Source organism: Lissotriton vulgaris, chromosome 8 (assembly GCF_964263255.1).
Source record: "Lissotriton vulgaris chromosome 8, aLisVul1.2, whole genome shotgun sequence".
Taxonomy (NCBI): Eukaryota; Metazoa; Chordata; class Amphibia; order Caudata; family Salamandridae; genus Lissotriton; species Lissotriton vulgaris.
Window position 1 is genome coordinate 656,446,932 of NC_141696.1, and position 22,143 is coordinate 656,469,074.

At 44.3% G+C, this 22,143-nt stretch overlaps 1 protein-coding gene across 2 annotated transcripts in view; it reads left to right on the forward strand.

Moving 5' to 3' along the window:
- The window catches only part of LOC147697852 (von Willebrand factor A domain-containing protein 5A-like), a 522,842-nt gene that overhangs the window by 267,610 nt on the left and 233,089 nt on the right, over positions 1-22,143 (forward strand). For both annotated transcript variants that reach the window (XM_086934525.1, XM_086934526.1), the window contains exons 9-10: positions 1,194-1,338; positions 3,650-3,729. In XM_086934525.1, the coding sequence (XP_086790651.1) occupies positions 1,194-1,338; positions 3,650-3,729 (225 nt within the window). The remainder of the gene's footprint in view (positions 1-1,193; positions 1,339-3,649; positions 3,730-22,143) is intronic.

Consider the following 22,143-nt stretch of genomic DNA (forward strand, 5'->3'; position numbering starts at 1 on the left):
TAGTGTGAAGGAAGCACAGCAGTGATTTTACACTGCAGGTGTAGGGACGGATGCATATGTATTTAACAAATACAGGTGCCTGTTCATTGGAATGTGTAACCATTCTTTAGATCTGAATGTTAGTCAGCTGAAGTAGAGTGGTGGTAGCTGGAAGGACAAAAACAAGAGCATGAGAGATGGTGAACCATACCATTTGCGGGTTAAGTAAAATACTTTTGTATTAAGCAGACAGCCTTAGTACTGGTAGATGACAAATTGTTCATGTATACTTGTGACTATAATATTGGAAGAAGGGAGGGTGAGTACACTTAGAAATAGTACTACAGGACTGTAATACTGGGGTATACAGGCTATCAACATTTGGCTGAAAGCCTGGTAGTAATACATAGGGAGCTGCTGAGACATCAAGGTGCAAGTGAGTTTCTAGGCTTAAAAAATACTTGGTTGTTGAGGATGCCACAGTTTGTGGGAGGCAGTGGACTAGTTACCTGCAGGATAGTGGAGTTTACCCATTTGTGATACGGTTCAATCAACCATAGAATGTAATTTCTCATCCAGAAGTCAACACAAAGATTATTCTCAGTGAGGCACCTACACTTGCTTATGAAAAAGGATTCTTGGAATGCGACCTGCAGGTACGGACACTGCTTTCAGGAAAAGGTTCGACGTACTACTCTTTTTCACGTGGTGACATTTCTGGCACCACTGTGAGGGTTTTCCTTAACGATATGAAACAAACACACGACTAATTCAACTAAATATAATCATCATAAATACGAACGGATTTAAAAAACAGAAAACAGTTGGTAGTGACTCCAGTATTAGCAATTGATACACAACAATTCCTATGATATTCTGAGAGATGTTTTCCACTCCATGCAATTCATATTGTTCTGCCATTTGATTTTATTTATTTAGTATTTATTGTTATTTTTTATTCAGCAGTTTAATATTTGTTTTTATATTTCACAATTTCTTTTGGAACTTGTGACAGTGTTCTACCGTACCCTGCTGGGGAAACACTGTATTAGTGATTGAGAGACACCAGAGCCAAGAGGCTAGAAGGTGAAAGGATAATGTGTCTTGCTTAGATCCTAGAAGTTACAAAATGGATATTGGCGGTTAAACCAGTTATGCCTTCCTCACTCCTTTGTACTGTATGTGGTCTCTTTTCTTTGTTAATTTCTTTACAGTGAGAGTGTGGAGTACACACAGGAATCCATGGACTCTGCAATGGAGAAAGTGAAATCTATGGCAGCTGATTTTGGGGGCACTGAGATTCTAGAGCCTCTGAAGCATATTTACAACCAAGCTGGAAAACCTGGACACCCTCGTCAGGTAAACGCACTGAAGTGAACTAAAGTATGCAAGCAGGCAGAGCTAAGACGGGGTGTAGTGAGTGTGTAGTTGAGTGGTGCTGAGCTACACTTGGGCAAGAGAGACTTCAGGAAAAAATAAGGGATCTCAAGAGTGAAGTGGGAGCAAGGGGATGCAGAGCCTGGGGAGAGTCTATAACAGTGAATATAGTGGAGAGTGGGAAATCACAGAAGATTGAAAGAAGGACAGAGTTAAGATGATTTTGCAGAAATTGAGAACTGGTCAAAAGAGGGGGGGCGAAGGAGTAAGAATAGAGTAAACACTGTTGCTGGGAGATAAATGCATGAAAAAAATGAGGAAAGACAGCCTAGTCAACAATAACTTGACATGCCGTATAAAGGAATAGGAAAGGCATGCATAGGTGAATTAAGCGATAGGTAGGAGAGGGTGAGTGGATTGGTTGAAAAGGTTCATAGGTTCCGAGAAAAAGGCAAGGAGAAGACAAACAACTGTTGATTAGAATGAGCATAGCATAAAGAAAGGAAGAACAAAGGAAATTAAGTTTAAGAAGGGCTCCTTCCTACAAAATGTAATATTTGATGCTTTTGAGCCTCTACAACAAGCAAGATTGCATAAAGCAAATGCAGGAAAAATGTATGCATTGGATCAGAGGGTGTAAAGAAGATATATTTGTAAGGGTAATGAAAAATGTACAAAAGAGGCATGTCATTTTTTAAGGAGTATGTAAAAGTGTAAATAAGGTGCATACAAAAGTGTGTGTGAACATTCAGAACGCACAGAGAGAACACAGACAATAGTAACTATGTAGGCTAGTAATTACAGGCGATACTTTGAAAACATAGAGACAGAGAGGGATGCAGTGGAAGAGCCCCCGCTATGGTGAATGAGGGCGAGCATACAGTGTTGTGTGCACAGACCAAGATCACAGAGTGTTCAAGACAACCCATGCATATTGGGAAGATACTTGGGTAAGAGCTATTGTGAGACATTAAGGTCAATTGGGTCAAAAACTGAGGAAGACACTGTTTGGAAGACCTTTGAGAGAGGACTCAGCAAGGTTAGATAGTAAGAGGTCTAATGGAAATGAGGAGAGATTGTACATGAGGTTATGGAGATGGCACAGGAAGGTAAGAGAGTTCATCATAGCATAAGATGATTGGATGGGAGTAGGGTAAAAAAAAATAAGCTTAGAACATCTTGGGGGGAGAAGCCACAGCTGGGTGGATAGAGCTCTTGGTGGCGAGGAGGTGGTGTTTCAGAAGTGGACACTGGTAAGTTGAGTGGAGGAGCCGGTGGTTCTAGAGAGAGGCAGCCATATGATCATGGGGTTAGACAGTTGACTGGGAAAAAGAAGCAGGATATGCAGAGTGGGCATGGTGTTGCAAGATAAAACATCTATGGATCTCCTCATAATTAATCATTATTTCCATAAATGATAATGTCCACTAAAAAGGTCAGTACTTCAAATACAAAATCTTAACAGTTAAGCAAGTCATTCTGTAAATAGGATTTATTTTAAGTTGCTTAATCTAGACATGAGCACCTGGAGTGAACTCATTGTGGTCCATTCCTAGCGTACATACTTTTGCTCACAACGTGTTCTCTTTCCTGCCCACTTAAATGCTTCCAAGACCAACCCTTCTTCCAGTACACTAAGCTGTCCACTGTGCAGTCTACCCTGTGTACTACTGCTGCCTTCCTGCTTCCAGCAAAAATGCTATAGGAATACATATGTATTCCTATAGCATTTTTGAGGGAGCCGATGTAGCTGAACATTAGAAATGTGCATACCCACATACTCAAGTTAGTTCAGGATGGAAATAAAATACTGGAAGGCAGCAGTAGTACACAGGGTAGACTGCACAGTGGACAGCTTAGTGTACTGGAAGAAGGGTTGGTCTTGGAAGCATTTAAGTGGGCAGGAAAGAGAACACGTTGTGAGCAAAAGTATGTACGCTAGGAATGGACCACAATGAGTTCACTCCAGGTGCTCATGTCTAGATTAAGCAACTTAAAATAAATCCTATTTACAGAATGACTTGCTTAACTGTTAAGATTTTGTATTTGAAGTACTGACCTTTTTAGTGGACATTATCATTTATGGAAATAATGATTAATTATGAGGAGATCCATAGATGTTTTATCTTGCAACAATATGGTTATGCATGCATTATCTGATTTATATGTTATGAATATTAGAGGGAATTGTTATGGTATTAATTAACTTTTAACAATACATTTAATTGACTCATGCCAGTAACCCCTATTTGTGCCTTGTCCTCGCTTGATAAGTTCTCCATTTCTTCTTCAGATTTTTGTTTTCACGGATGGCGAAGTTGGAAATACAGCTGAGGTGATTAGTTTAGTTCAACGCAACAACAGCCAACATCGGTTAGTATTTAAAAATCTTAGTGTTTCCTATTTATAACCACATTTTTTGTTCATTCCTTATTTACACATCTTATGTTCATTGTCGGAATACAACAACCAAGAAATATCACACTTTGTATTTGCTGACTGCACAAAGCTACTGGAGCTATATTTATGTGTTATCAAGAGTCAGGCTCTAATAGCCCATTAGTAACACCAGCTGAATGTGGCATCCTATTCACAGATGGTGTTCCTATGAAGGGAATGCAAGTGTCTGAGTCAGCCTCTCTGTCTCGAGCTGCTGTAAATAAGTTGGAGAAAGTTTCAGAGTGATTATAACGGCTAATGTCTCCTAAACCTGTTCAGGATATTAGAAGACCAACACAAAAAAGCAGTACTCACGTAAGTTTCTGTTACATAGCAGTCCTCTTCTTAGCCAACACAAATTCCATATCAATGCAATTGCATATACACATTCCCCTTGGCATTAACTAATTGCAATAGATGTATTTGCAAGGTATTCACTGTCACCTTGTGTGATAAACATGCAAGCTGCAATCTCTGTTCATAATGCCAGTCTGGTTTTCAATTTAAAAGAGGTATGTTAAAAATCTACTCTGTTATGCAGGCAACTAGGTAATATTCAGGGAAATAGGGTTCCATTTTATGATGTGCGTCTTGGCTATTTGGGTGAGGATATTTGCGTTGTTCCAACTTAAATCAAACATTCATAGGTCTAGTGAAGGGCAGTTTCTACCCAAGGTTTGGTCATTGTATGCAGTTGCATGTCTGTATATACCAGTTGCTTTATCAGCCCACAATGTCGATCAGTGGTAGTAGCAATATTGTTTTTCAGGCCCACCAGAATCGATTAAAATATTGTTTTTTCCTGTAGGACATCTGCTACCATACCTCACCAGTCATGGTAAACCCTCACCAATAACTCACTAGGCTGAATCTGCCCTATTGAGAGGTCAAAATCATCTCTGATTTCAAGTTTTTTCAACCACAGTGAGAATTGCCTTACTTTGTTCTGATCTCAGAGACCAGCCAGTATCTCTTAATGTAATCCTGCATGAGTGGGATGGAACCTGCAGCCTTGTTCATATGAACGCTACAAAATGGATACCAGGACCTCTCAGCCTCTTAAGGAAGTTGCACTCCTAGGATTGTTCACAGCTCATAGGACAGTGGCTCAATTGCTAATGCAGAAAAAATAGATAAAAAAGACAAACAATTTTTTTAATTTTTTTATTTATATCATTTTTCAAACAGCAAACGTACATATTCATACAGCGTGATGTACATTTCATTAGTTATCATAGGCATTGGTGTCATATTCAGCCCATGTCCATAGGTAAAACCATCTGCGATAACTGGTCTCCATATTAGTCCCCCTCTGAGTCATCGAGTCTCGATAGATATTATACCATCTCTAGAATCAGGTTCATGGTAACATAGATGTAGTAACATACAGCATATCAATAAGCATGACGCCAATGTTCAGCCCGTCCATACCCTGTGCCACAGTTTTGAGGACAGCATATACAGGAGATGTTTGTTGACTCCAGTTACATAAATACTGGCATGTCCATGTGAGGCGCTCATGAGTTCAGGACGACTCATCCCGGCCCTCTGTCCCTCACTCCCCCTGTAGTATAGACTAATCAGATTCTCCCTCCTCACCCTCGCAAGAGATATGTTTGTAAAGGACCCCATACAACCCTTGTGCCAGAGGCCATTGGTAATGTCTCTGCATATACAGAAGCTTGCTCCTGACAGTAAATAACTCTTATCCATTCTTTAAATTTCGGAGCCCTCCCCCTTCCCCAGCGACAAGCCACTCTAAGTTTTGCCAGTAATAGAGCAATGTCCAAGAACTTTCTACTTTGTTTGGGTATTTGTGCTTTATACATCATAAAGGGATCTCTCTCCAGCGTAATGCCCAGCATTTGTTCCAAGCCTCATGTACCTGCGTCCAGTACTCCCAGATAGTCGGACAGTCCCACACCAGATGCATGAATCGTGCCCCAGCCCTCTGACACCTTCCACATCTCTCATTATCCGAGAGGCAAAATTGATATTTTTTGGCGGAAGTGTAATACACTCGTTGCAAAAATGTGTAATGTATGACCTTAAATCCACTACTAGACGAAACCCATTCCGTGACACTACAACAGAATTTCCATTGATCCTCCATTATCACTCGTTCCAAATCTTCACTCCAATAGGTACGAGCCGAGCTATCCACACCAGCCTTGTGTGCCCGTATTGTACGATATGTTCCCGATACTAGGTGTTTACCATCTGGAGAGCTCAGTATAAAGTGCAAGGGGTAGAAGAGTTCCGGTTCGCAAGGAAAGTCCGGAAGAAGCGCCCTCATTCCCTGTCGTAATCTCACATATAGAAAAACCTCCAGTGGTGTGGGGTGTATGTCCTGGAATAATTGTTCCACCGTCTGTAACCTCCCCTCATGAAACAAACCTCCCCATGTAACAACCTGCAACCGTTTACACATAGCGCGGAAGCCCGCTTCCTGTAGAAGAACCACGTCTGGGTGGTATGTGAGCGGAAGCCGTGGTGAATATAAGAGTTGCTTTCCCAGACAGCGTGCCATATGCCTTCATCCATCCTTCGTGCAGGTAACTGTTGTGAAAGGCACCTCTATAGCATTTAGAGGGCCAGGTATAACGCCACTAAGAGGGAGAGGCCTTGCCACCCAATCTACAGCGGCTATCTAGGGCATAAATGGCGTAGGCGACATCCAATGGTAGGCATAGTGAGCCTGCACACTAATATAGTAAATTTCAAAGTCAGGAATATCAAATCCCCCCCGCCCCCCCCCCCCCCCCATCATATGGCTGCGTGAGGACTGACCATTTAAGTCGAGGATGTTTACCGCCCCACACTAATCCTATCAGTTCAGTGCGAAGGGTCCTGAAAAAAAATGCTCCGGGGTAATATGGTACATTAAGAAAGAAATATAGAAATTGGGGGAGCACCACCATCAGAGAGGCTTTTCCTGCCAGCGATAAAGGCAGAGATATCCATTGAGTAACCATATTCGTCAGCTTCGTTATTGCTGTGCCATAATTCAATTGGAGTATTTCCTCCCTATCCCTAGATATTTGTATACCTAAGTATCTAAGATCAGATTGGCACCATTCAATAGGATAATCCAATGGGAATTTAGAGACAACCGGCATAAGTGGGAAAAATTGTGATTTTCCCCAATTAATGTTAACACCTGAGAGCTCGCCAAACACCAGAAATTCCCTCAAGAGGGGGTTCATATTTTCCCCAGGCTCCCCAATATATAACATGATATCGTCCGCATAGAGCGATATCAAAATTTGTCGCTGAAAACACTGAAACGCTCTATCTCGGTGAATCTGACGCAGCCTGGACGCTAACGGCTCAATCGTTATTGCAAAAAGCAATGGGGATAGCGGGTATCCCTGTCGGGTACCCCGCGATATGGATAAGGCAGTAGAGAGATGGCCATTAATTAGTACTCTAGCAGACGGCCGACAATACAGTAGCTGTATCCAGGATATAAATATTGGAGGGAAGCCCATTCTATGCAAGACTTTGAACAAATAACTCCACTCTACAGAGTCAAATGCCTTGGAGGCATCTAAAAATACAGCAGCAACCGGAAATTTCGGCCCCACTGTCTGTATCATTGAAAAACAGAGTGCTTAAATTGTGGGTAGTGGCCCTACCGGGAACAACCCCGATTGTTCAGGGAAAATTATCTTATCCATGAGTAGTGTCAGTCGTGTAGCCAAGACCTTTGCCAATATTTTTGTGTCACAATTCATTAGCGACAAAGGCCTATAAGAATCACACATCCTGGGAGGTTTATCAGGTTTTAACAAGGATGTGATGACCACTTCTCACATCGAGGGAGGAAGGACCCCTATTTCCAAGGATTCTGCGAATATTTCACGTAGGACAGGCGCCATTATATCGATGTAACACTTATAAAATTCGACAGGCGGGTCACGAGGCCAGGCGCTTTCCCATTCTTTAATGACATGAAGGCATCCCTGATCTCAACAGTTTCTAGTGGAGCACTGAGGAATTGCTTATGAACATCGCTGAGCCAGCATATCGCCACATCCACCAAAAAGTCATCAAGCTCCACTTCGTCATGTCTTTTTGTGGTGTACAAATTAGTATAATGTGTCTTGAAAGTTTCTAGAATGCCTATCGTATCTTGATATACTACTTCCCTCTGTGTTTCTATCTCCAAGATGGTGTTATTAAATCTTGAGCATCGGGTGATCTCAGCCAAGGCCCTTCCCGGGCGCTCTCCCTCCCCATACCTCCGCGCCACCCAGTGTCGACCGCTAAACTTGGCTTCCCTGGCCGCTTCTTCCTCAGAGGCAGACAATTTGTCCCTAAAATCCTTCTGCACCTGCCCAGTTTCTCCCTCCATCATGCGGTCCTCCATTCTCTTCATATCCTGCTCTGGAGTCCTCAATGTCTGTTGGATATCCCTCAAAACCCCCAAACTCTTGGACATACAGTACCCCCGTATGGTGACCTTAAAGGCCTCCAATATAGTCTCTACACTATCCAAGGAGCCTTTATTCCGTGTGAAGAAATCCTTTATTTCGTCTTCCAATTCAGTCAGAAAAACTAAGTCAAGCAATGCAGTCGGTTGCATCTGCCATGTTGGCCTCGGCCTATCATAACCAGGCACACTGATCGTGATGCTCACAGGACAATGATCGGAATATGTTCTAGTGAGATGTGCACCATGTCTAAGACCCACACTTAAGCCTCTAGACATTAAGCAGTAGTCTAATCGTACCCACGTCCCCGTGTGTGAGGTAAAATGAGTCCCCTCCCGCCTCATCGGATGCAATCGATGCCTGCCATCCACCAAGCTCCCATCTTCCATTATGCCAGCCATCACCTCCCGTGATTTATTATGATATTGTACTGCAACATCAGCCCTATCTAGTGCAGGAACCAAAGCAACATTAAAATCACCCCTCCCCTTATATGACGTGCATAGACCCTATGTCTATTATTTTACCCCATAGAGTTGTGCCCCTTGCATATGAGGAGTAAGAAGAGAACGCCCGGATGGACGCCCATTTAGTGGCAAACGTGTTATGAGATTGTGGGTGTATATGCGTCTCCTGCAGCAATGCTACCTGTGTCTGCTGCCTGTTTAGATACGCCAGACCTTGGCTTCATTTCCGTGCATTATTTAATCCCCTGACATTCCAAGACAAGACCCTCAGATCTGAGTCATTTCTCTCCCCTGCCATGCTGTCCTAACCCGCTATATTGGTAATCCATCACCTTTAGAAAAAGCACCATTAGTCGTAACTGTACGCCCCATTCCTTCGCTGTATAATACAATGTACTGCCATTAACGCTGTAACCTCCCCTTGCCCACCCTCCCCCCACCCACTGAAGCATCCCAATGATGCCAGTATCCATCATTCCCCCCTCCCCCCCCAACATCAAAGAAACATAACATAGTAGGGGTACTCCCATTGGGGGAAACCCTCCAGGTGGCTCACGTACACCTCTCCCCTATATAGGAGACCTACGGCAACCGGTCTGTTTCCCTTTAGGTAGTGAGGGTGTCCGGTTCTTCTTATCAGCAATGGACCGCTCATCTATAGCATTTTCATTTAGTGACAACAGGTATATCACATTGTGTGAGAGAAATAGTGGCAGTCCGTGCGGCGCTCACATTGGTCTCTCCCTGTGCATCGAGCAGCAGCCCTGTACTTCCTTGAACAATGTCATTCCACATCAGAGAGGTGTGTCTCGCAAGCTTCATTCTGCTCCGAAACCGTATCCTTCCTCCGCTTAATTTTCTTTAGGAATTCTTCTACTTGTTGTGGTTTCGTGTAGATCGTCTGAGTGCCTTGATATGCGATCCGTAGGCGCGCCGGGTACATCAGGGCATATTCCACCTGTGCCTGTCTCAACTTATGCTTAACTGCATTTAACTTGCGCCTCTCCTTCTGCACATGTGTTGTAAAGTCAGGAAAGATGGTGAAGGACACCCCGTCAAAATTAAGCTGTCTTTTCTCTCTAGCAACTCTCAACACAATGTCCCTATCTCTATAATTAAGGAGGCGTGCTATGATGGGCCTGGGTGTGCTTCCAGGAGGCGGTCTAGTGCCAAGGGATCTATGTGCCCTTTCCACAACGAATTGTGGGGAAAAAGTGCATCTTTGCCAAGCACCGTTTCGAGCATCTTCTCAACATAGTCCTCTAACCTGCCGGTGTTCGTGCTCCCCGGCACGCCCAAAATTCGGATGTTGTTTCGTCTATTTCGGGCTTCTATTTCCTCATTCGTTGCATTTATGATTTTCATCAATTTGTCCATCTGGGATACCACAGTTTGCAACTGCGCCGTGACATCCTCCGTGTCCTAAATCCTTTGCTTCGTTTCCTTGAGGCACGTGTCGTGCCCTTCCAGCTTGTGAGCAATGGCGTCCATGCGTGTAGTGAGATTATCCATTATTTTGTCCGCCATTGTTGCGTAGACAGTATTGTGTGTATGTCATTGCTCATGGCAGCATCTCTCTCCGGGGGTGGGTCCTCTTCCCCCTTTTCTGTTCCGTAGATGGTTGGCGCCCATTCTTTTTGGTTTCAAACGTGAGGCGTGATTGGCACGCATCCGTCCTCCCCATCATGCAGTTTTCAGGCGCACTAAGATGTCATTCAGAATCTCTAGTTGGGTGTGGAATCTGAGGTAGCAATTGCATCTATAGACTCCTGCAGACTGAAGGCCCAGCCCAGCTATGGACCCCAAATTTCAGTGCCACAGAACACTGCACACGTAGCGCACACCCCTCCAATGCAGGCACTAATGTCTAGCGTCGCAAATCACACCTGTGTACCACCTGGACAAGTCAATGACTGGACAGCTTTCCCTGTGAGCGGAATTAGTGGAGGCGGAGCCCCCTTTCCAACTATGGTCTCATGCACTTCCTGCAGTTTGCCCCAGTCGAATGTCCAATCACAGTTCCTTATAGCAACCCAAATAGCGCGTGACACTCTTCCTCTTGACACTAGTGGTGCTTATAAAAACCTCCAATGCAGTCTATGCATCCCCCGCTCTCAAGTTTCAAGTTTATTTATTTTTATTTGCTTTGGTACTCAACTGAGGACCACAAATATTTTAAGCATAAAATTCAGTTTTTACACCATTTAAGATTTCTTATGTTAATGCAAAGTTAAAAATGGTTTTAAAAATTTGTAAAATGTATGACAAACAAATTCATTTAGGGGAAATTTGCATAAAATGATCAGTTCCTTTGCTGAGTTAATTCTACATTTGACGTATATAGATTGCAAAAACTTTTTCCTTGCCATTACCACATTTGGATTTGGGCATACAAACATTAAATGCTCGAAGTCCTGCTCTCCGCCATTACACAAGTTACATATCAAGCTTTCCTTTAAATGCCATTTAGATGTTACAGCTTTGACAGGTACATACCGAACCGGAGCAGAACAATCGCTCTCCTTACACCATGATTTAGGTTAAAAGCAATATACTGCTGAGGTTTCTTAAATGTTATTGATTCAATAAAATTCTTATATACAGTTAGTTTAGAGCAATGCAAAGAGTCAAGTTCGAAACTAAATCTTGGAGTGTAATGTTTTAAAAAGAGCTTCAATTGGGCTGGTGTCCAAGCTAGCAGCAAATTGATGTTAGTCTCTACTAGCTTAAAAGCTATTGACATATTTTTAAAAAATAAGTGTTTAGACGAGTCTCGATCAAAGGTCTCTGTTTTTAGCAGGGACCTTTGATCGAGACTCGTCTATCCCCCGCTCTTAGCAACGCAAGGATATCCAGGGCTTTGGCAGCGCGTATGCTTCTCCGGATTAATAAAGCAGACATGCACCCTTGTTACTGCACAGTGCCACTGACGTCTTCTTGCCTAACGAATTATAGTTGTCTGCACCCACTGCCCGCGGCAGTATCTATCTGTGTGCCCTCGCTGCAGCTGGCAACACGATCACCATTTATTACCGACCTTACGCGCCTTACTGTAACTGGCCGCCATGTTGTGACCTGCAGGGCGCCGGAGCAATCAGCCCTCACCCAGTCTGCCCGTCTTCTTCCACGAGTGCCGTTACTGGGAGGATTTCTCCTCAAAAATGGCACTGGTCACATCCAGCAAACATCACAAGCAGTTTGCTGCTAATGACGATCGTCCCAGCAAGTACAATCCTTCTGTCCCAGCCACGCGGCCCACTCACCACATGGCCGTCGCGGCTCTTGCGTCACTGCACATTCCCGGGCTCGGTTCCAGGGCTGCTCGGGGGGCACGCCGCTCAAGAGGCAACAACAGGCGGCTTTCAGTGACGGCGCGCCCGCGATCGGCGGGATCGCCGGCACCACAACTGTCTTCCGAACCTGTTGCAGGCCGTTTTATTCCTGAGCTTGTTCAGGAACACAGGATAAATATAAAATAAGTGTCCGGACTACGGGAGCCTCACAGAAGCGTGGCCATTCCGTGTGTACGCTACCTAGCGCACCCAAGGCAAACCAGATTTGTATGTAACTTTAATTTTCAGTTTGATGATGACATCCACTTATTCTAATTCTGTATGAATGATCAGCATACACTGATTTACTTCTGTGTTAAGTGCTCCGAAATTGGACAGTCAAATCCATATGTGATGTGCTGTGATATGATGTGATCTTTTCAAATAATGGAGGTAATGTCACCTGGGAAGAATCCGAAGTTTTCTTGTGGCACCTTACTAAAAAGTATACGTTAGTCCTTGAGTTTGAATTGTGATTGATCTTTGAAGTGTTTCTGTAGTTGATGCTTCTCAAAATAATGACTTCTTGCTACTTAATAAGCCAATTTATATAATGTTAGTTTAGTGTATATAATCTGGAGTAATAATGGCTCTCCAGGTCCATCAAGCTAACTTTTGAGCATGTCCTTGAAAGTCTATGGTCTGGGCTTTCTCAAGGATTGCCAGGCATTGACATATAAAGCCTCGGGAAGAAGCTGTTTTTTTATTTTATTCTTTTCATGACCACCCTAGTTTATTCCTCAGTTCATCTTTAACTGAAGTCAATATCCCTCACGAATGTTTCACTTTCCCTTTTCATGATAAAATTCGATGAGCTCCCTCTTTCCCCCCGCCATAAAAAACGTAGCTCCTTTTCTGCTCACAAATATCAGGGAGATATTAAACCCTGGCAACTTCATGCGTCTACACAGGTTGTTCTTTGGCTCCTTAAGATAATTCAGATTTTAGTCTACTTTCTGGATGTATGTACATCCCCTGACCCTCCTTTACTCTCTTCACTGTTATCCACAATGTTAACGAATGAAGCTTTCCAAGCTTAGTGCATCATGTGGCCCAGAGGCATATCATCCGTCCCTAGAAACTCCAGGTTTCAGACATAGAGCCTGATTACGAGCACTGCAGTCCTGGGATCACCGTACTTGCAGTGGCGTTCCAACCACCACCACAGGCCCACCTGCCATGTTATGTTGCTAGCGATGGGACCTCCACAGGAACGCTGCCTCTGCCTGGATCCCACAGCAATGGCAGTGCGTAAAAGGGCCTGATTATGCTGGCGGTGCTGATGCTGGCACCGCCAAGCCTATTACGACCTGCATATCCACCGCCCTTTTCATGGTGAGACTCTGCCATGAAAAGGGTGGCGTACATGCAGGTTAGGTGGCCACACCTAACCTGCATGCTGCAGACACTCTCATGGCGGTGGTATGCTGTTAAGGCTCTCCTATGAGTCTAACACAGCAGTGGCCATGAAACCTCGGGTGCACCGCTCTCCCTGGATTAAATCGGCCCATTGGAAAACCGCCAAAGTCATAAGAAGGCCCATAGTATTCTTCCTGTTTGCTTTGTGGCTCCTGTGCTGTCAATTTAGCCTCTCTCTTCAGTTGGTCAGTGGGCTACACAAGCAGCAGACATGCTGTCTTTGACTTCTCCACTTCATCACATCTACTGCAACAACTTAGCCGGCAACCCTGTTTAAAGCAATCATACTGTGTAGGCCCTCAAGGTTCCCTACCTACTGAAACTGGCTGGACTAAAGAGAGAGGAACTTTGTTAGGTTAGATGGCTGCTCACTTGTGTTGAGCCCGGACTTTGCAAGTAGTTTTTCTCGAGGAAGTCTTTTACTGTCAACTTTGTGCATAGTTTCTCCTCCTGCTCAAAGTAATGTGCATGTTTAACGACTCCTTTGTTAGATAATTTTTTTGCTTCCATCGGGCAGCTGCATCGGGGCTCTGTACAGCTCCGACGCCCTTGCTGCCAACAGACGCCTACCGGCTCAAACAAATCCGAACTCAATAACTACAACATACACACAGCTCCCGTGACTGTTGGAACCATCTGAGATTCCATTGAAAGGACAGAATTCACCTGACTTCAACACTATAGCCTTACAAAAACCTATTGAGATTGTTTATCTCTGGGTAATGGAGGGTAACAAGGACAGGCTTTTTCGAAAGTGCCCTCATGCGGAGCAAAATACACTCATTCCGAGACCCACAAGCATAAAGAACAGGACTGTGCTGCGTGCAAATTATTAAAAAATAAAAAGACCTTAAGAAGCAGACAGGACCGCAGACTGGCCCATACCATGGAGATGGCAATGTAGGCGGAGTTCGCCCTATAAGAAGCCCACCAGCTCCGAACCATCGAGGGTGAGGTAGATGCCGAAGTGGCAGGTGGAGGGGATACAACATTGCCAGCCCTCACTATGTCACCTCTGACGAATCCATTGAGGGAGAGGAATCGGATGTATAGGTCCAGGACATTATGCCCAAGGCACCACTGCCAGGGTCGGGGCCCACATTGAAGACAACACCGCAAGCCTCGAGTACAGTTGACCCACCCACATTAAGAAGACATTACGTAAACCTCCCCCACCACTCTAAGGGGCACCACATATTCCACAGCTGTTGCCAAAAAAGGGTGGCAACAGAGCATAGAGCCACAAACTCCATGCCACAAAGCTACCCAATGTCACCCCCCACTAGGTCACCCTCGCCCATTCATGGAGCAGAGGAAGTTATACAACTCAGATTCACAGGGGGAAACCCCACAAAGCCCGGACCTATTGGATGACTATGGTGTGGTCCTTTCAGACACGGAAAATATCAACAAGAGAGAAAGGGCAAGAGTAGGCACTCCTGTACCCCGATCAATATATCATAAACAACTAAGGAGTGACTCCGTGAAAAGGATAAAGAAACAAAATTATTTTAGTTTTATTTGGTTGATGATACCCCCAAAAACAAAGGTGAATCCAATGAAGGAAACAACCACTAGAGGCAACCTATGCCCCTATGTTTTTATAAAAAAGGGAAAGACAAGTCTTTCTCTTTATAAAAGGACCCTCGCTCACCACTAGTTGGTGACATGCTTCATCATTGGGTCCCCACTGGGGTGGCTGAGTGCCTCCCCAGCGTGCTACAACGCCTGAATTACAGCGGAGCAGGATGGTTTGAGTGCAACAGTGCTCTAACTGAAATGTGAAGATAACTGTGAGTGCCAAGTTAAAAAATACTAGGTTGAAACCTATACAAAAACGTTTTTGGATTAAAAACGGTGTGAGCTGACAGTCTAGGTTCTATATAAGGAAACCGGTGTCCTTAATAAAAATAGATGATCAACATGTTTCTGCTGCTAGATATGCAATTTCGCTCCGCATTCCTCAGGACCTAAATATGATAAGAAAGATAGTCCTCCGGTGGTGTGCGCGCGCTATGGCGCACCCACCCGTGAGGCTCTTAATGTGAAAAATAGGATATAACTCACAGTGGTTGCCCGTGGCAGCTCACTGAGTTTCACAGGAGGAAAAAAACATAGCGAGAGGGAAATACTTTCTCCTTGGGTTCTGACGACGCAGGAAACCTTCACGCGGTGTCAGTTTTGAACACACGCGACTCCCCGCCCAGTACCTACACTCTGGGTTGTCGTCAGACACGGACATAGAGCCACCTATCCCAGCCAAGGCATCTTCACTCGATGGCACCTCTACGCATTACAGTGTTATACACCGGGCATCAGAGTTATCATAAATTACCACTGCACATTACAGGAGAGGAATGTCCTGGTCGAGACGCTCTCCAGGACAGAGTGCACAGTGCAATACTTATCAATGATAGGGTCAATGAGTAAAGTTTCAAAGGAAATTTTCAATAACCCAGTGAAATCAAGGGTACTCACACCCAGAATTGAGAGGAAGTACAGTCCTTCATCTTCAGACCCTTTCCACATCAGAGGTCACCCTGCTGCCGACTCCCTTGTGGTAACTAGGGTGTGCAAAAGAGCAGCATCACAAAGAACTGGGCATGTTACACCTCCAGACAAGGAAAGTAAGCTCATTGACGCAGCTGACAGAGAGGATACTACAGATCATGCCATTCATAGGAGGATTTCAAACTTGGTGGGCCTCCAATTGAACAATAGAGCTACATCAGGCAAAATGGAAGAACTCTTACAGCATCTCCCTGAGCAATATAAAAAGAAAGGGAAAGATTTAGTTACAGAGGGCAGACAAATATCCAATTCAACAATCTGCTGTGCTCCAGACAGCACAGACAATGATGCAATAGGGATTATTTGATCAGTACTCACAGACATGCATGGCTTCGCATCTCAGGATTTAAACCGGAAGTGCAACAACACATCTTAAACGTACCATTCGATGGAGAGAACCTCTTTGGTCGGACGTGGACACACAAAAACAAGGACACTGAGACCAAAAAATCAATGGAAGCCTTGCAGTCTTGAGTTCAGAAAAACCAGCCCATTCGGAGATACCAAGGAAGAGGGACCTCCAAGACCAACACCCCAGAGACCCTGAATTATCAGCATCAACAGGAACTGTACCACCAACAATCGGAGAAAGGATACTACAGAAGTGGTTTCAAACCAAGAGGTAAAGGTAGAGGAAAAACTGCAAAGGGAGCCTCTACCTCTAGACAGTGATTTACCAACCATTTCCCCCGATCACACACCACCAATCTGGGGAAGGCTAAAGCAATTCCTTCAGTTGTGGCTAGAAGTAACATCAGATCAGTGGGTGCTAGACCTTATCAGTCAGGGGTATTGCCTACAACTGAAAAGCCAACCACCAACTATCCCACCGCGCAAGCATACCCTTAGGCGCTCCTCAAAACAGGGCCATAGAACCTGTCTCATTCAAACACCAAGGAAAGGGAGTATACTCCTTATACTTCCTAATACCCAAAAAGGATGGAATCTTCCATTCCATGAGACCTGTGCCCACTAACTTTTCACATCCTGTCTAAACACTTCCACATGGTGGCACTACAGGACGTAATACCACTTCTTCAGAAAGGTGACTTCATGACAGCATTAGATCTGAAGGATGCATATTTTCATATACTGATCAACCCCGCACATCGCCGGTACTGCTGGTTTGTGGTAAGTGGACACCTTATCAGTTCAAGGTGCTGCCATTTGGGGTAAACAACTGCACCACATGCGTTCACTATCTAGCTGTAGTGGCTGCAAGTCTTAGAAGGGAAAACATTCATGTCCTCCCTTAACTGGACGATTGGCTGATCAAGAGTTCCTGCCAACAAAAATGTCTACAGGACACACAGACCACTATTAACCTTTTACACAAATTGGAATTTACAATAAATGCCCCAAAATCTCACTTACTGCTGCTCCAAATACAGCCTTTTCTTGGAGCCATACTCAGTTCGGCCACTGCAAAGGCTGACCACAATCCCCCAATGGTTCTCAACCTCCAGATACAGCTGACTCTTTTTCAGCCACATCGTTGCTTGCAAGTCAGGATGGCGATGAGCCTCATAGGAATAATGGCATCTTGCAGAGGAGTAGTTTCATATGCAAGGCTACAAATGCGAACCCTTCAGGAGTCTCTATCATCTCAGTAATCACAGACGGGACAACTAGGAGGATCTAGTGGGTGTTGGTTTCACCCAGGGTCCATTGGGCACTGAAGTGGTGGAATACATGGACCACACTAAAGGTAGAGCCTTCAGTGCCTCAGTCCCACAAGTGAAGGTCAGTACAAATGCATCTCTTATGGGATGGGGTGCTCACATGGAGGACATTATGTTACAGGGTTACTGGTCTGCACATCAGCAGAGGTTTCACATCAAGGTTATAGAGCTATTAGCCATAAAGCTGGCGCTCAAAGATTTTCTACCCACCATAACTGTGAAAAATGTCTTTCTATGCGCAGACATTATGACAACAATGCACTACATCCAAAAACAGGGAGAAGCTCACTACAGCTGTGTCAACTGGCACAACAACTATGGAGATGGGCCATCAGTCATAGAATCCACCTCCTTGTAGAACACCTACCAGGATTGGACATCTCAGTAGAAGACCTACTAAGTAGGACGCAACAACAAGTCCACAAATGGGAAGTCCACACTCATGTCCTACATACATACTTTCAATGGTGGGTAACACCAACAACAGATCTCTTCTCCACATTAGAAAATGCAAAATGCAAAAACTTTGCATCCAGGCACCCACATCTACAGTCCAAGGGCAATGCTCTGTGGATGGACTGGTCAGGGATATCTGCATATGGTTTTCCTCCTCTCCCTCTCATTCAATATCTGATCAAGAAACTCAGGCAAATGTCACTCAACATGATCCTCGTAGCTTCAGCATGATCACCACAGACTTTGTACACAGCGCTGCTAGAGCTGTACCTAGTATATCACAAGAAGCTTCCCAACATTCCTGATCTTCACACTCAGAGCAAGGGCAGACCCAGGCACCCAAACGCACAGCAACTCAACCTTACAGTCTGGCTCCTGAGGTCTTAGAGTTTGGATACTTGATCTTACCACCCAAATGCATGAACATTCTAAAAGAAGCCTGTCGGCCAACCACAACAACGTGCTATGTGGCAAAATGGAAACGCTCTGTACACTATTGTGCTGCACACAACATAGACCCTTGCACGCCATCAAGTGTATGTTACACTAGTACAACTAGTATGTTACTTGTTACATCTTCAAAAATCATATCTGGCTAGTATTTCCATAAGACTGCATCTAGCAGCAAATGCAGCATATCTTCAAAACAGAGGACGTCCATCTCTTTTTCGGATACTAGTTAATAAAAGCTTTTAGTGCAGGACTAAAAAGAGGAATTCCACCATGTACACCACCTGTAGATCATGGAACCTAAACATAGTGTTAACACGGCTAATGTCCACACCTTTTGAACCTATGCATAAATGCATGTTGCCATTTCTTTTAGGGAAAGTGCTTTCCTCGTCGCTATTACATTGCTGAGGAGAGTTGGCTAAATTAATGCACTAACTATAGATGAGCCTTACTTCCAGCTTCTCAACGGCAAAGCTCAACTATGCACAAACCCAAGGTTTCTGCCAAAAGTAATTTCACCTATTCACTTAAATCAGACACTAGATCTACCCTTTTTCTTCCCAACGTCTCATAGAAAGTTTAGAAGTACTTAGCTTGGTGCAGAATCTTCTTTTCATTCATTGGGAAAATAGGCATGTAAAAAAGTTAAAGTGCAACTGTAGTCACCAAGATAAAACATAATGCTGTAAAGGTGTTACTTTTACCTTTAGTACGTCTCTGGAGTGTCTGCCGAGTTTCAAAGATACCTATCCAAAACAGATGCCCATGTTTCGGGCCAATTGCATTGCCTTATTAGAAACGCTAAACTTGAGAGAACCATTCAACTGTAACCATAAGAAATTGCCCATTAATTGAATGGATCCCAACAAATGCGTATTGATTCCCTTATACTGTGATGAAGTAATGGACTGATTCAAGTGATCCAATTAAAAGGTAAATCTTAAAGTCAAACTTTTGCTGTTGGCGACATTCATCCTTGTTGATCAAAAATGTTTGTCAAGGCTCCCCAGCTCCTTCCGATCATTAAGCCACCTACTTATCGTACTGTGACACAAGGAAGTGTAAAATGACCTCCTAGATGGAGAAATTAATGGAGCTTTCTGAAATGCCATCCAGATCTGGTCTAAGCTTGTGATCTCAGCTGCACAGAGTGTACCTCTCAAGTTCCCTGGCATAAGATGCAATTGATGGCAAGGGGGACAGAGGATGGTCATGGCATCTTGCTAGAAGTAAGGTTGACCGAGCTACAATAGTAGTTGCCCTCATCCATATCCGGGGAGGTGAGAATTTGTATGCTAGGAATTGTATCCTTATTAGTTCTCTTTACATTGTACCATGATAACTCGCAAAGCATTAATCTCGCACTAAATGTAAGGCTCATGACCCTCATATTACATATGCCGTTACAAATGTAAACAATCTTACAGATGTGCTTACATATCACGGTACAGTTAGAGACAACTATGAAAGTAACATTATGTTTTTGGCATATGTAGTTGTAGATACACATGATCTGTATACTCCTGCCCTCTAGTTTGGGCTCAGACATGTGCAACTTGTTTATCTTTCGAAGAAATTCAAATCACAAGGCATAGTGACTCCTTCTAGGTAATGGTAATGGACATTAGCTCCATTGTTAGATTTGTTTTCTTCTGCTGTCTGGTTCAGACGTAGAACCTGGGAGCTCTGAGTTGATACTTCATCCTGTTTGTCGCTCTATGTATATCCAGCCTGCTTAACAGAAGCAATCGTCCTTCTGCTTCATTTTCGATTGCAGTAACCTCTGTTGGCCTTTTTTCCCCATCTCAGGGCACTTGCTCCCTCGAGGGGGCCTTTTTGTACTCGAATTCCATTAAGAATAGAGCCCCCATGGTGGAAACGGACCCCTTTCCAAGACTGTCCACAGAGCCTTTCAAAATACCTCTGGACAGATCCACATCAGGTCTGTAATTTTTGTCTTTTACTGGGGCACGACAACCTCTCCTGAAGCCTGTCTTGTGTTAAAAAAGGTGAAGTACCAACTGGATTGGCTTCTTATTCAGCGTACAATGTCTCAACACCATGAAGAAGACACCTGACCTCTTTGGAGACCAAGATGTTGAGTTGGAACTAGAGACCTTGGGCTTCCGGACCATTTACTTCAACTCGGGACCGGACACGCACTCCAGATTTGAGACACCCATCCAACAGATGATGTTGAGAGTGAGTACAACAACAAATCCACCTCCACCATCACCCCAGAATCGATAAGCCGAGCTCTGCCCTTGAGGGTCTTGGGCATTGACCCACAAAGCCCAGATGCAAAGATCTGGATTGCCAATCAAGTAAGGCCATGGTCTGTACAGAATGAAGGCCTTGGAGCTAAGTATGAGACAACCACCGGCACTGAAGCAGCTGCTCCAGACCCTCCCACAAGCACCGGCAACACCTTTAAAGCAGACATCGACACCCAGTTCAGCTCCCAAGGTTCCTTTGGTGCCGAAAAGCCATTCAGAGTTGGGGTTTACAATAAATGGCACCAAGGCGCACCTACAGCCCCAACATATTAAATCTTTCCTAGAGTTGATTCTCTATGCCATTGCTGGCAGGGCCCGTCCCAACCAACACAGGGGGCAGGCATTTCAGCCTCTTTTTCAGACAGCTTGTCTTCTTCCCGTGAGAAACATGTGCCTTTTAGGGATGAAGGCACCCTGCATTGTCATGTTTCCCCATTTTAGACTCCACATGCAGCCATTACATGCATACCTTTAACCCAGTGGTCACAAGCGAAGGTTCATCTATAAGATCTAGTGTTGGTAAGTTTCCAGTCTCATCACTTCTGCAGTGTTTGAAAGGCAACAACCTATTGCAGGGCAGGCTCTTCAAGCACCCTATCTACACAACAGATTAGCCGAGCAGCAAGAGTACCACATCAACTACCTGGAACTCCATGCTGTTCAGCTAGCCCTAAAGACTTTCTTTGAGAGCGTTCAGGGCAAGTTAGTACTCATAAAGATAGACAATATGACATACATGCATTATCTCCAGAAATAAGGCAGTATCCATTTGTAGCATTTGTTGACACAAGCACAGAAGATTTGGCATTGAGCAATTCCTCATCAGATACACCTCTTGGCGAAGTATCAACCCAGAGAGAACAAATACTTTGTGAACCTGCTCAGCAGGACGTATCAACAAGTGCACGAGTGAGAACCCCACTCATTAATCTAACTCCCCTGCTTCCAACGTTGGGGGTTTCCGCAGATAGACTTATTCGCTACTCATGAAAATGCATAATGCCATAACTCTGCCTTCAGATTCCCACAGCCCATTTGCAATGCTCTATGGATGAACTGGTGTGAGAAAGTGCCCTCTGTCTGCATGGTGCCCCCACTTTTGTGCTGAATTGCTGGTATGTTTTGACTGAGTGTGCCCCGTGCTCCTGCTAATCAGGTACATAGAATCTATGTTCTTTCCCTAAAACTCAGTTGAAGCCTAAACCTAATTGCCATCTCTGGCCACAGGTCAGCCGAAAGGGACCCAGGGCTGAGGT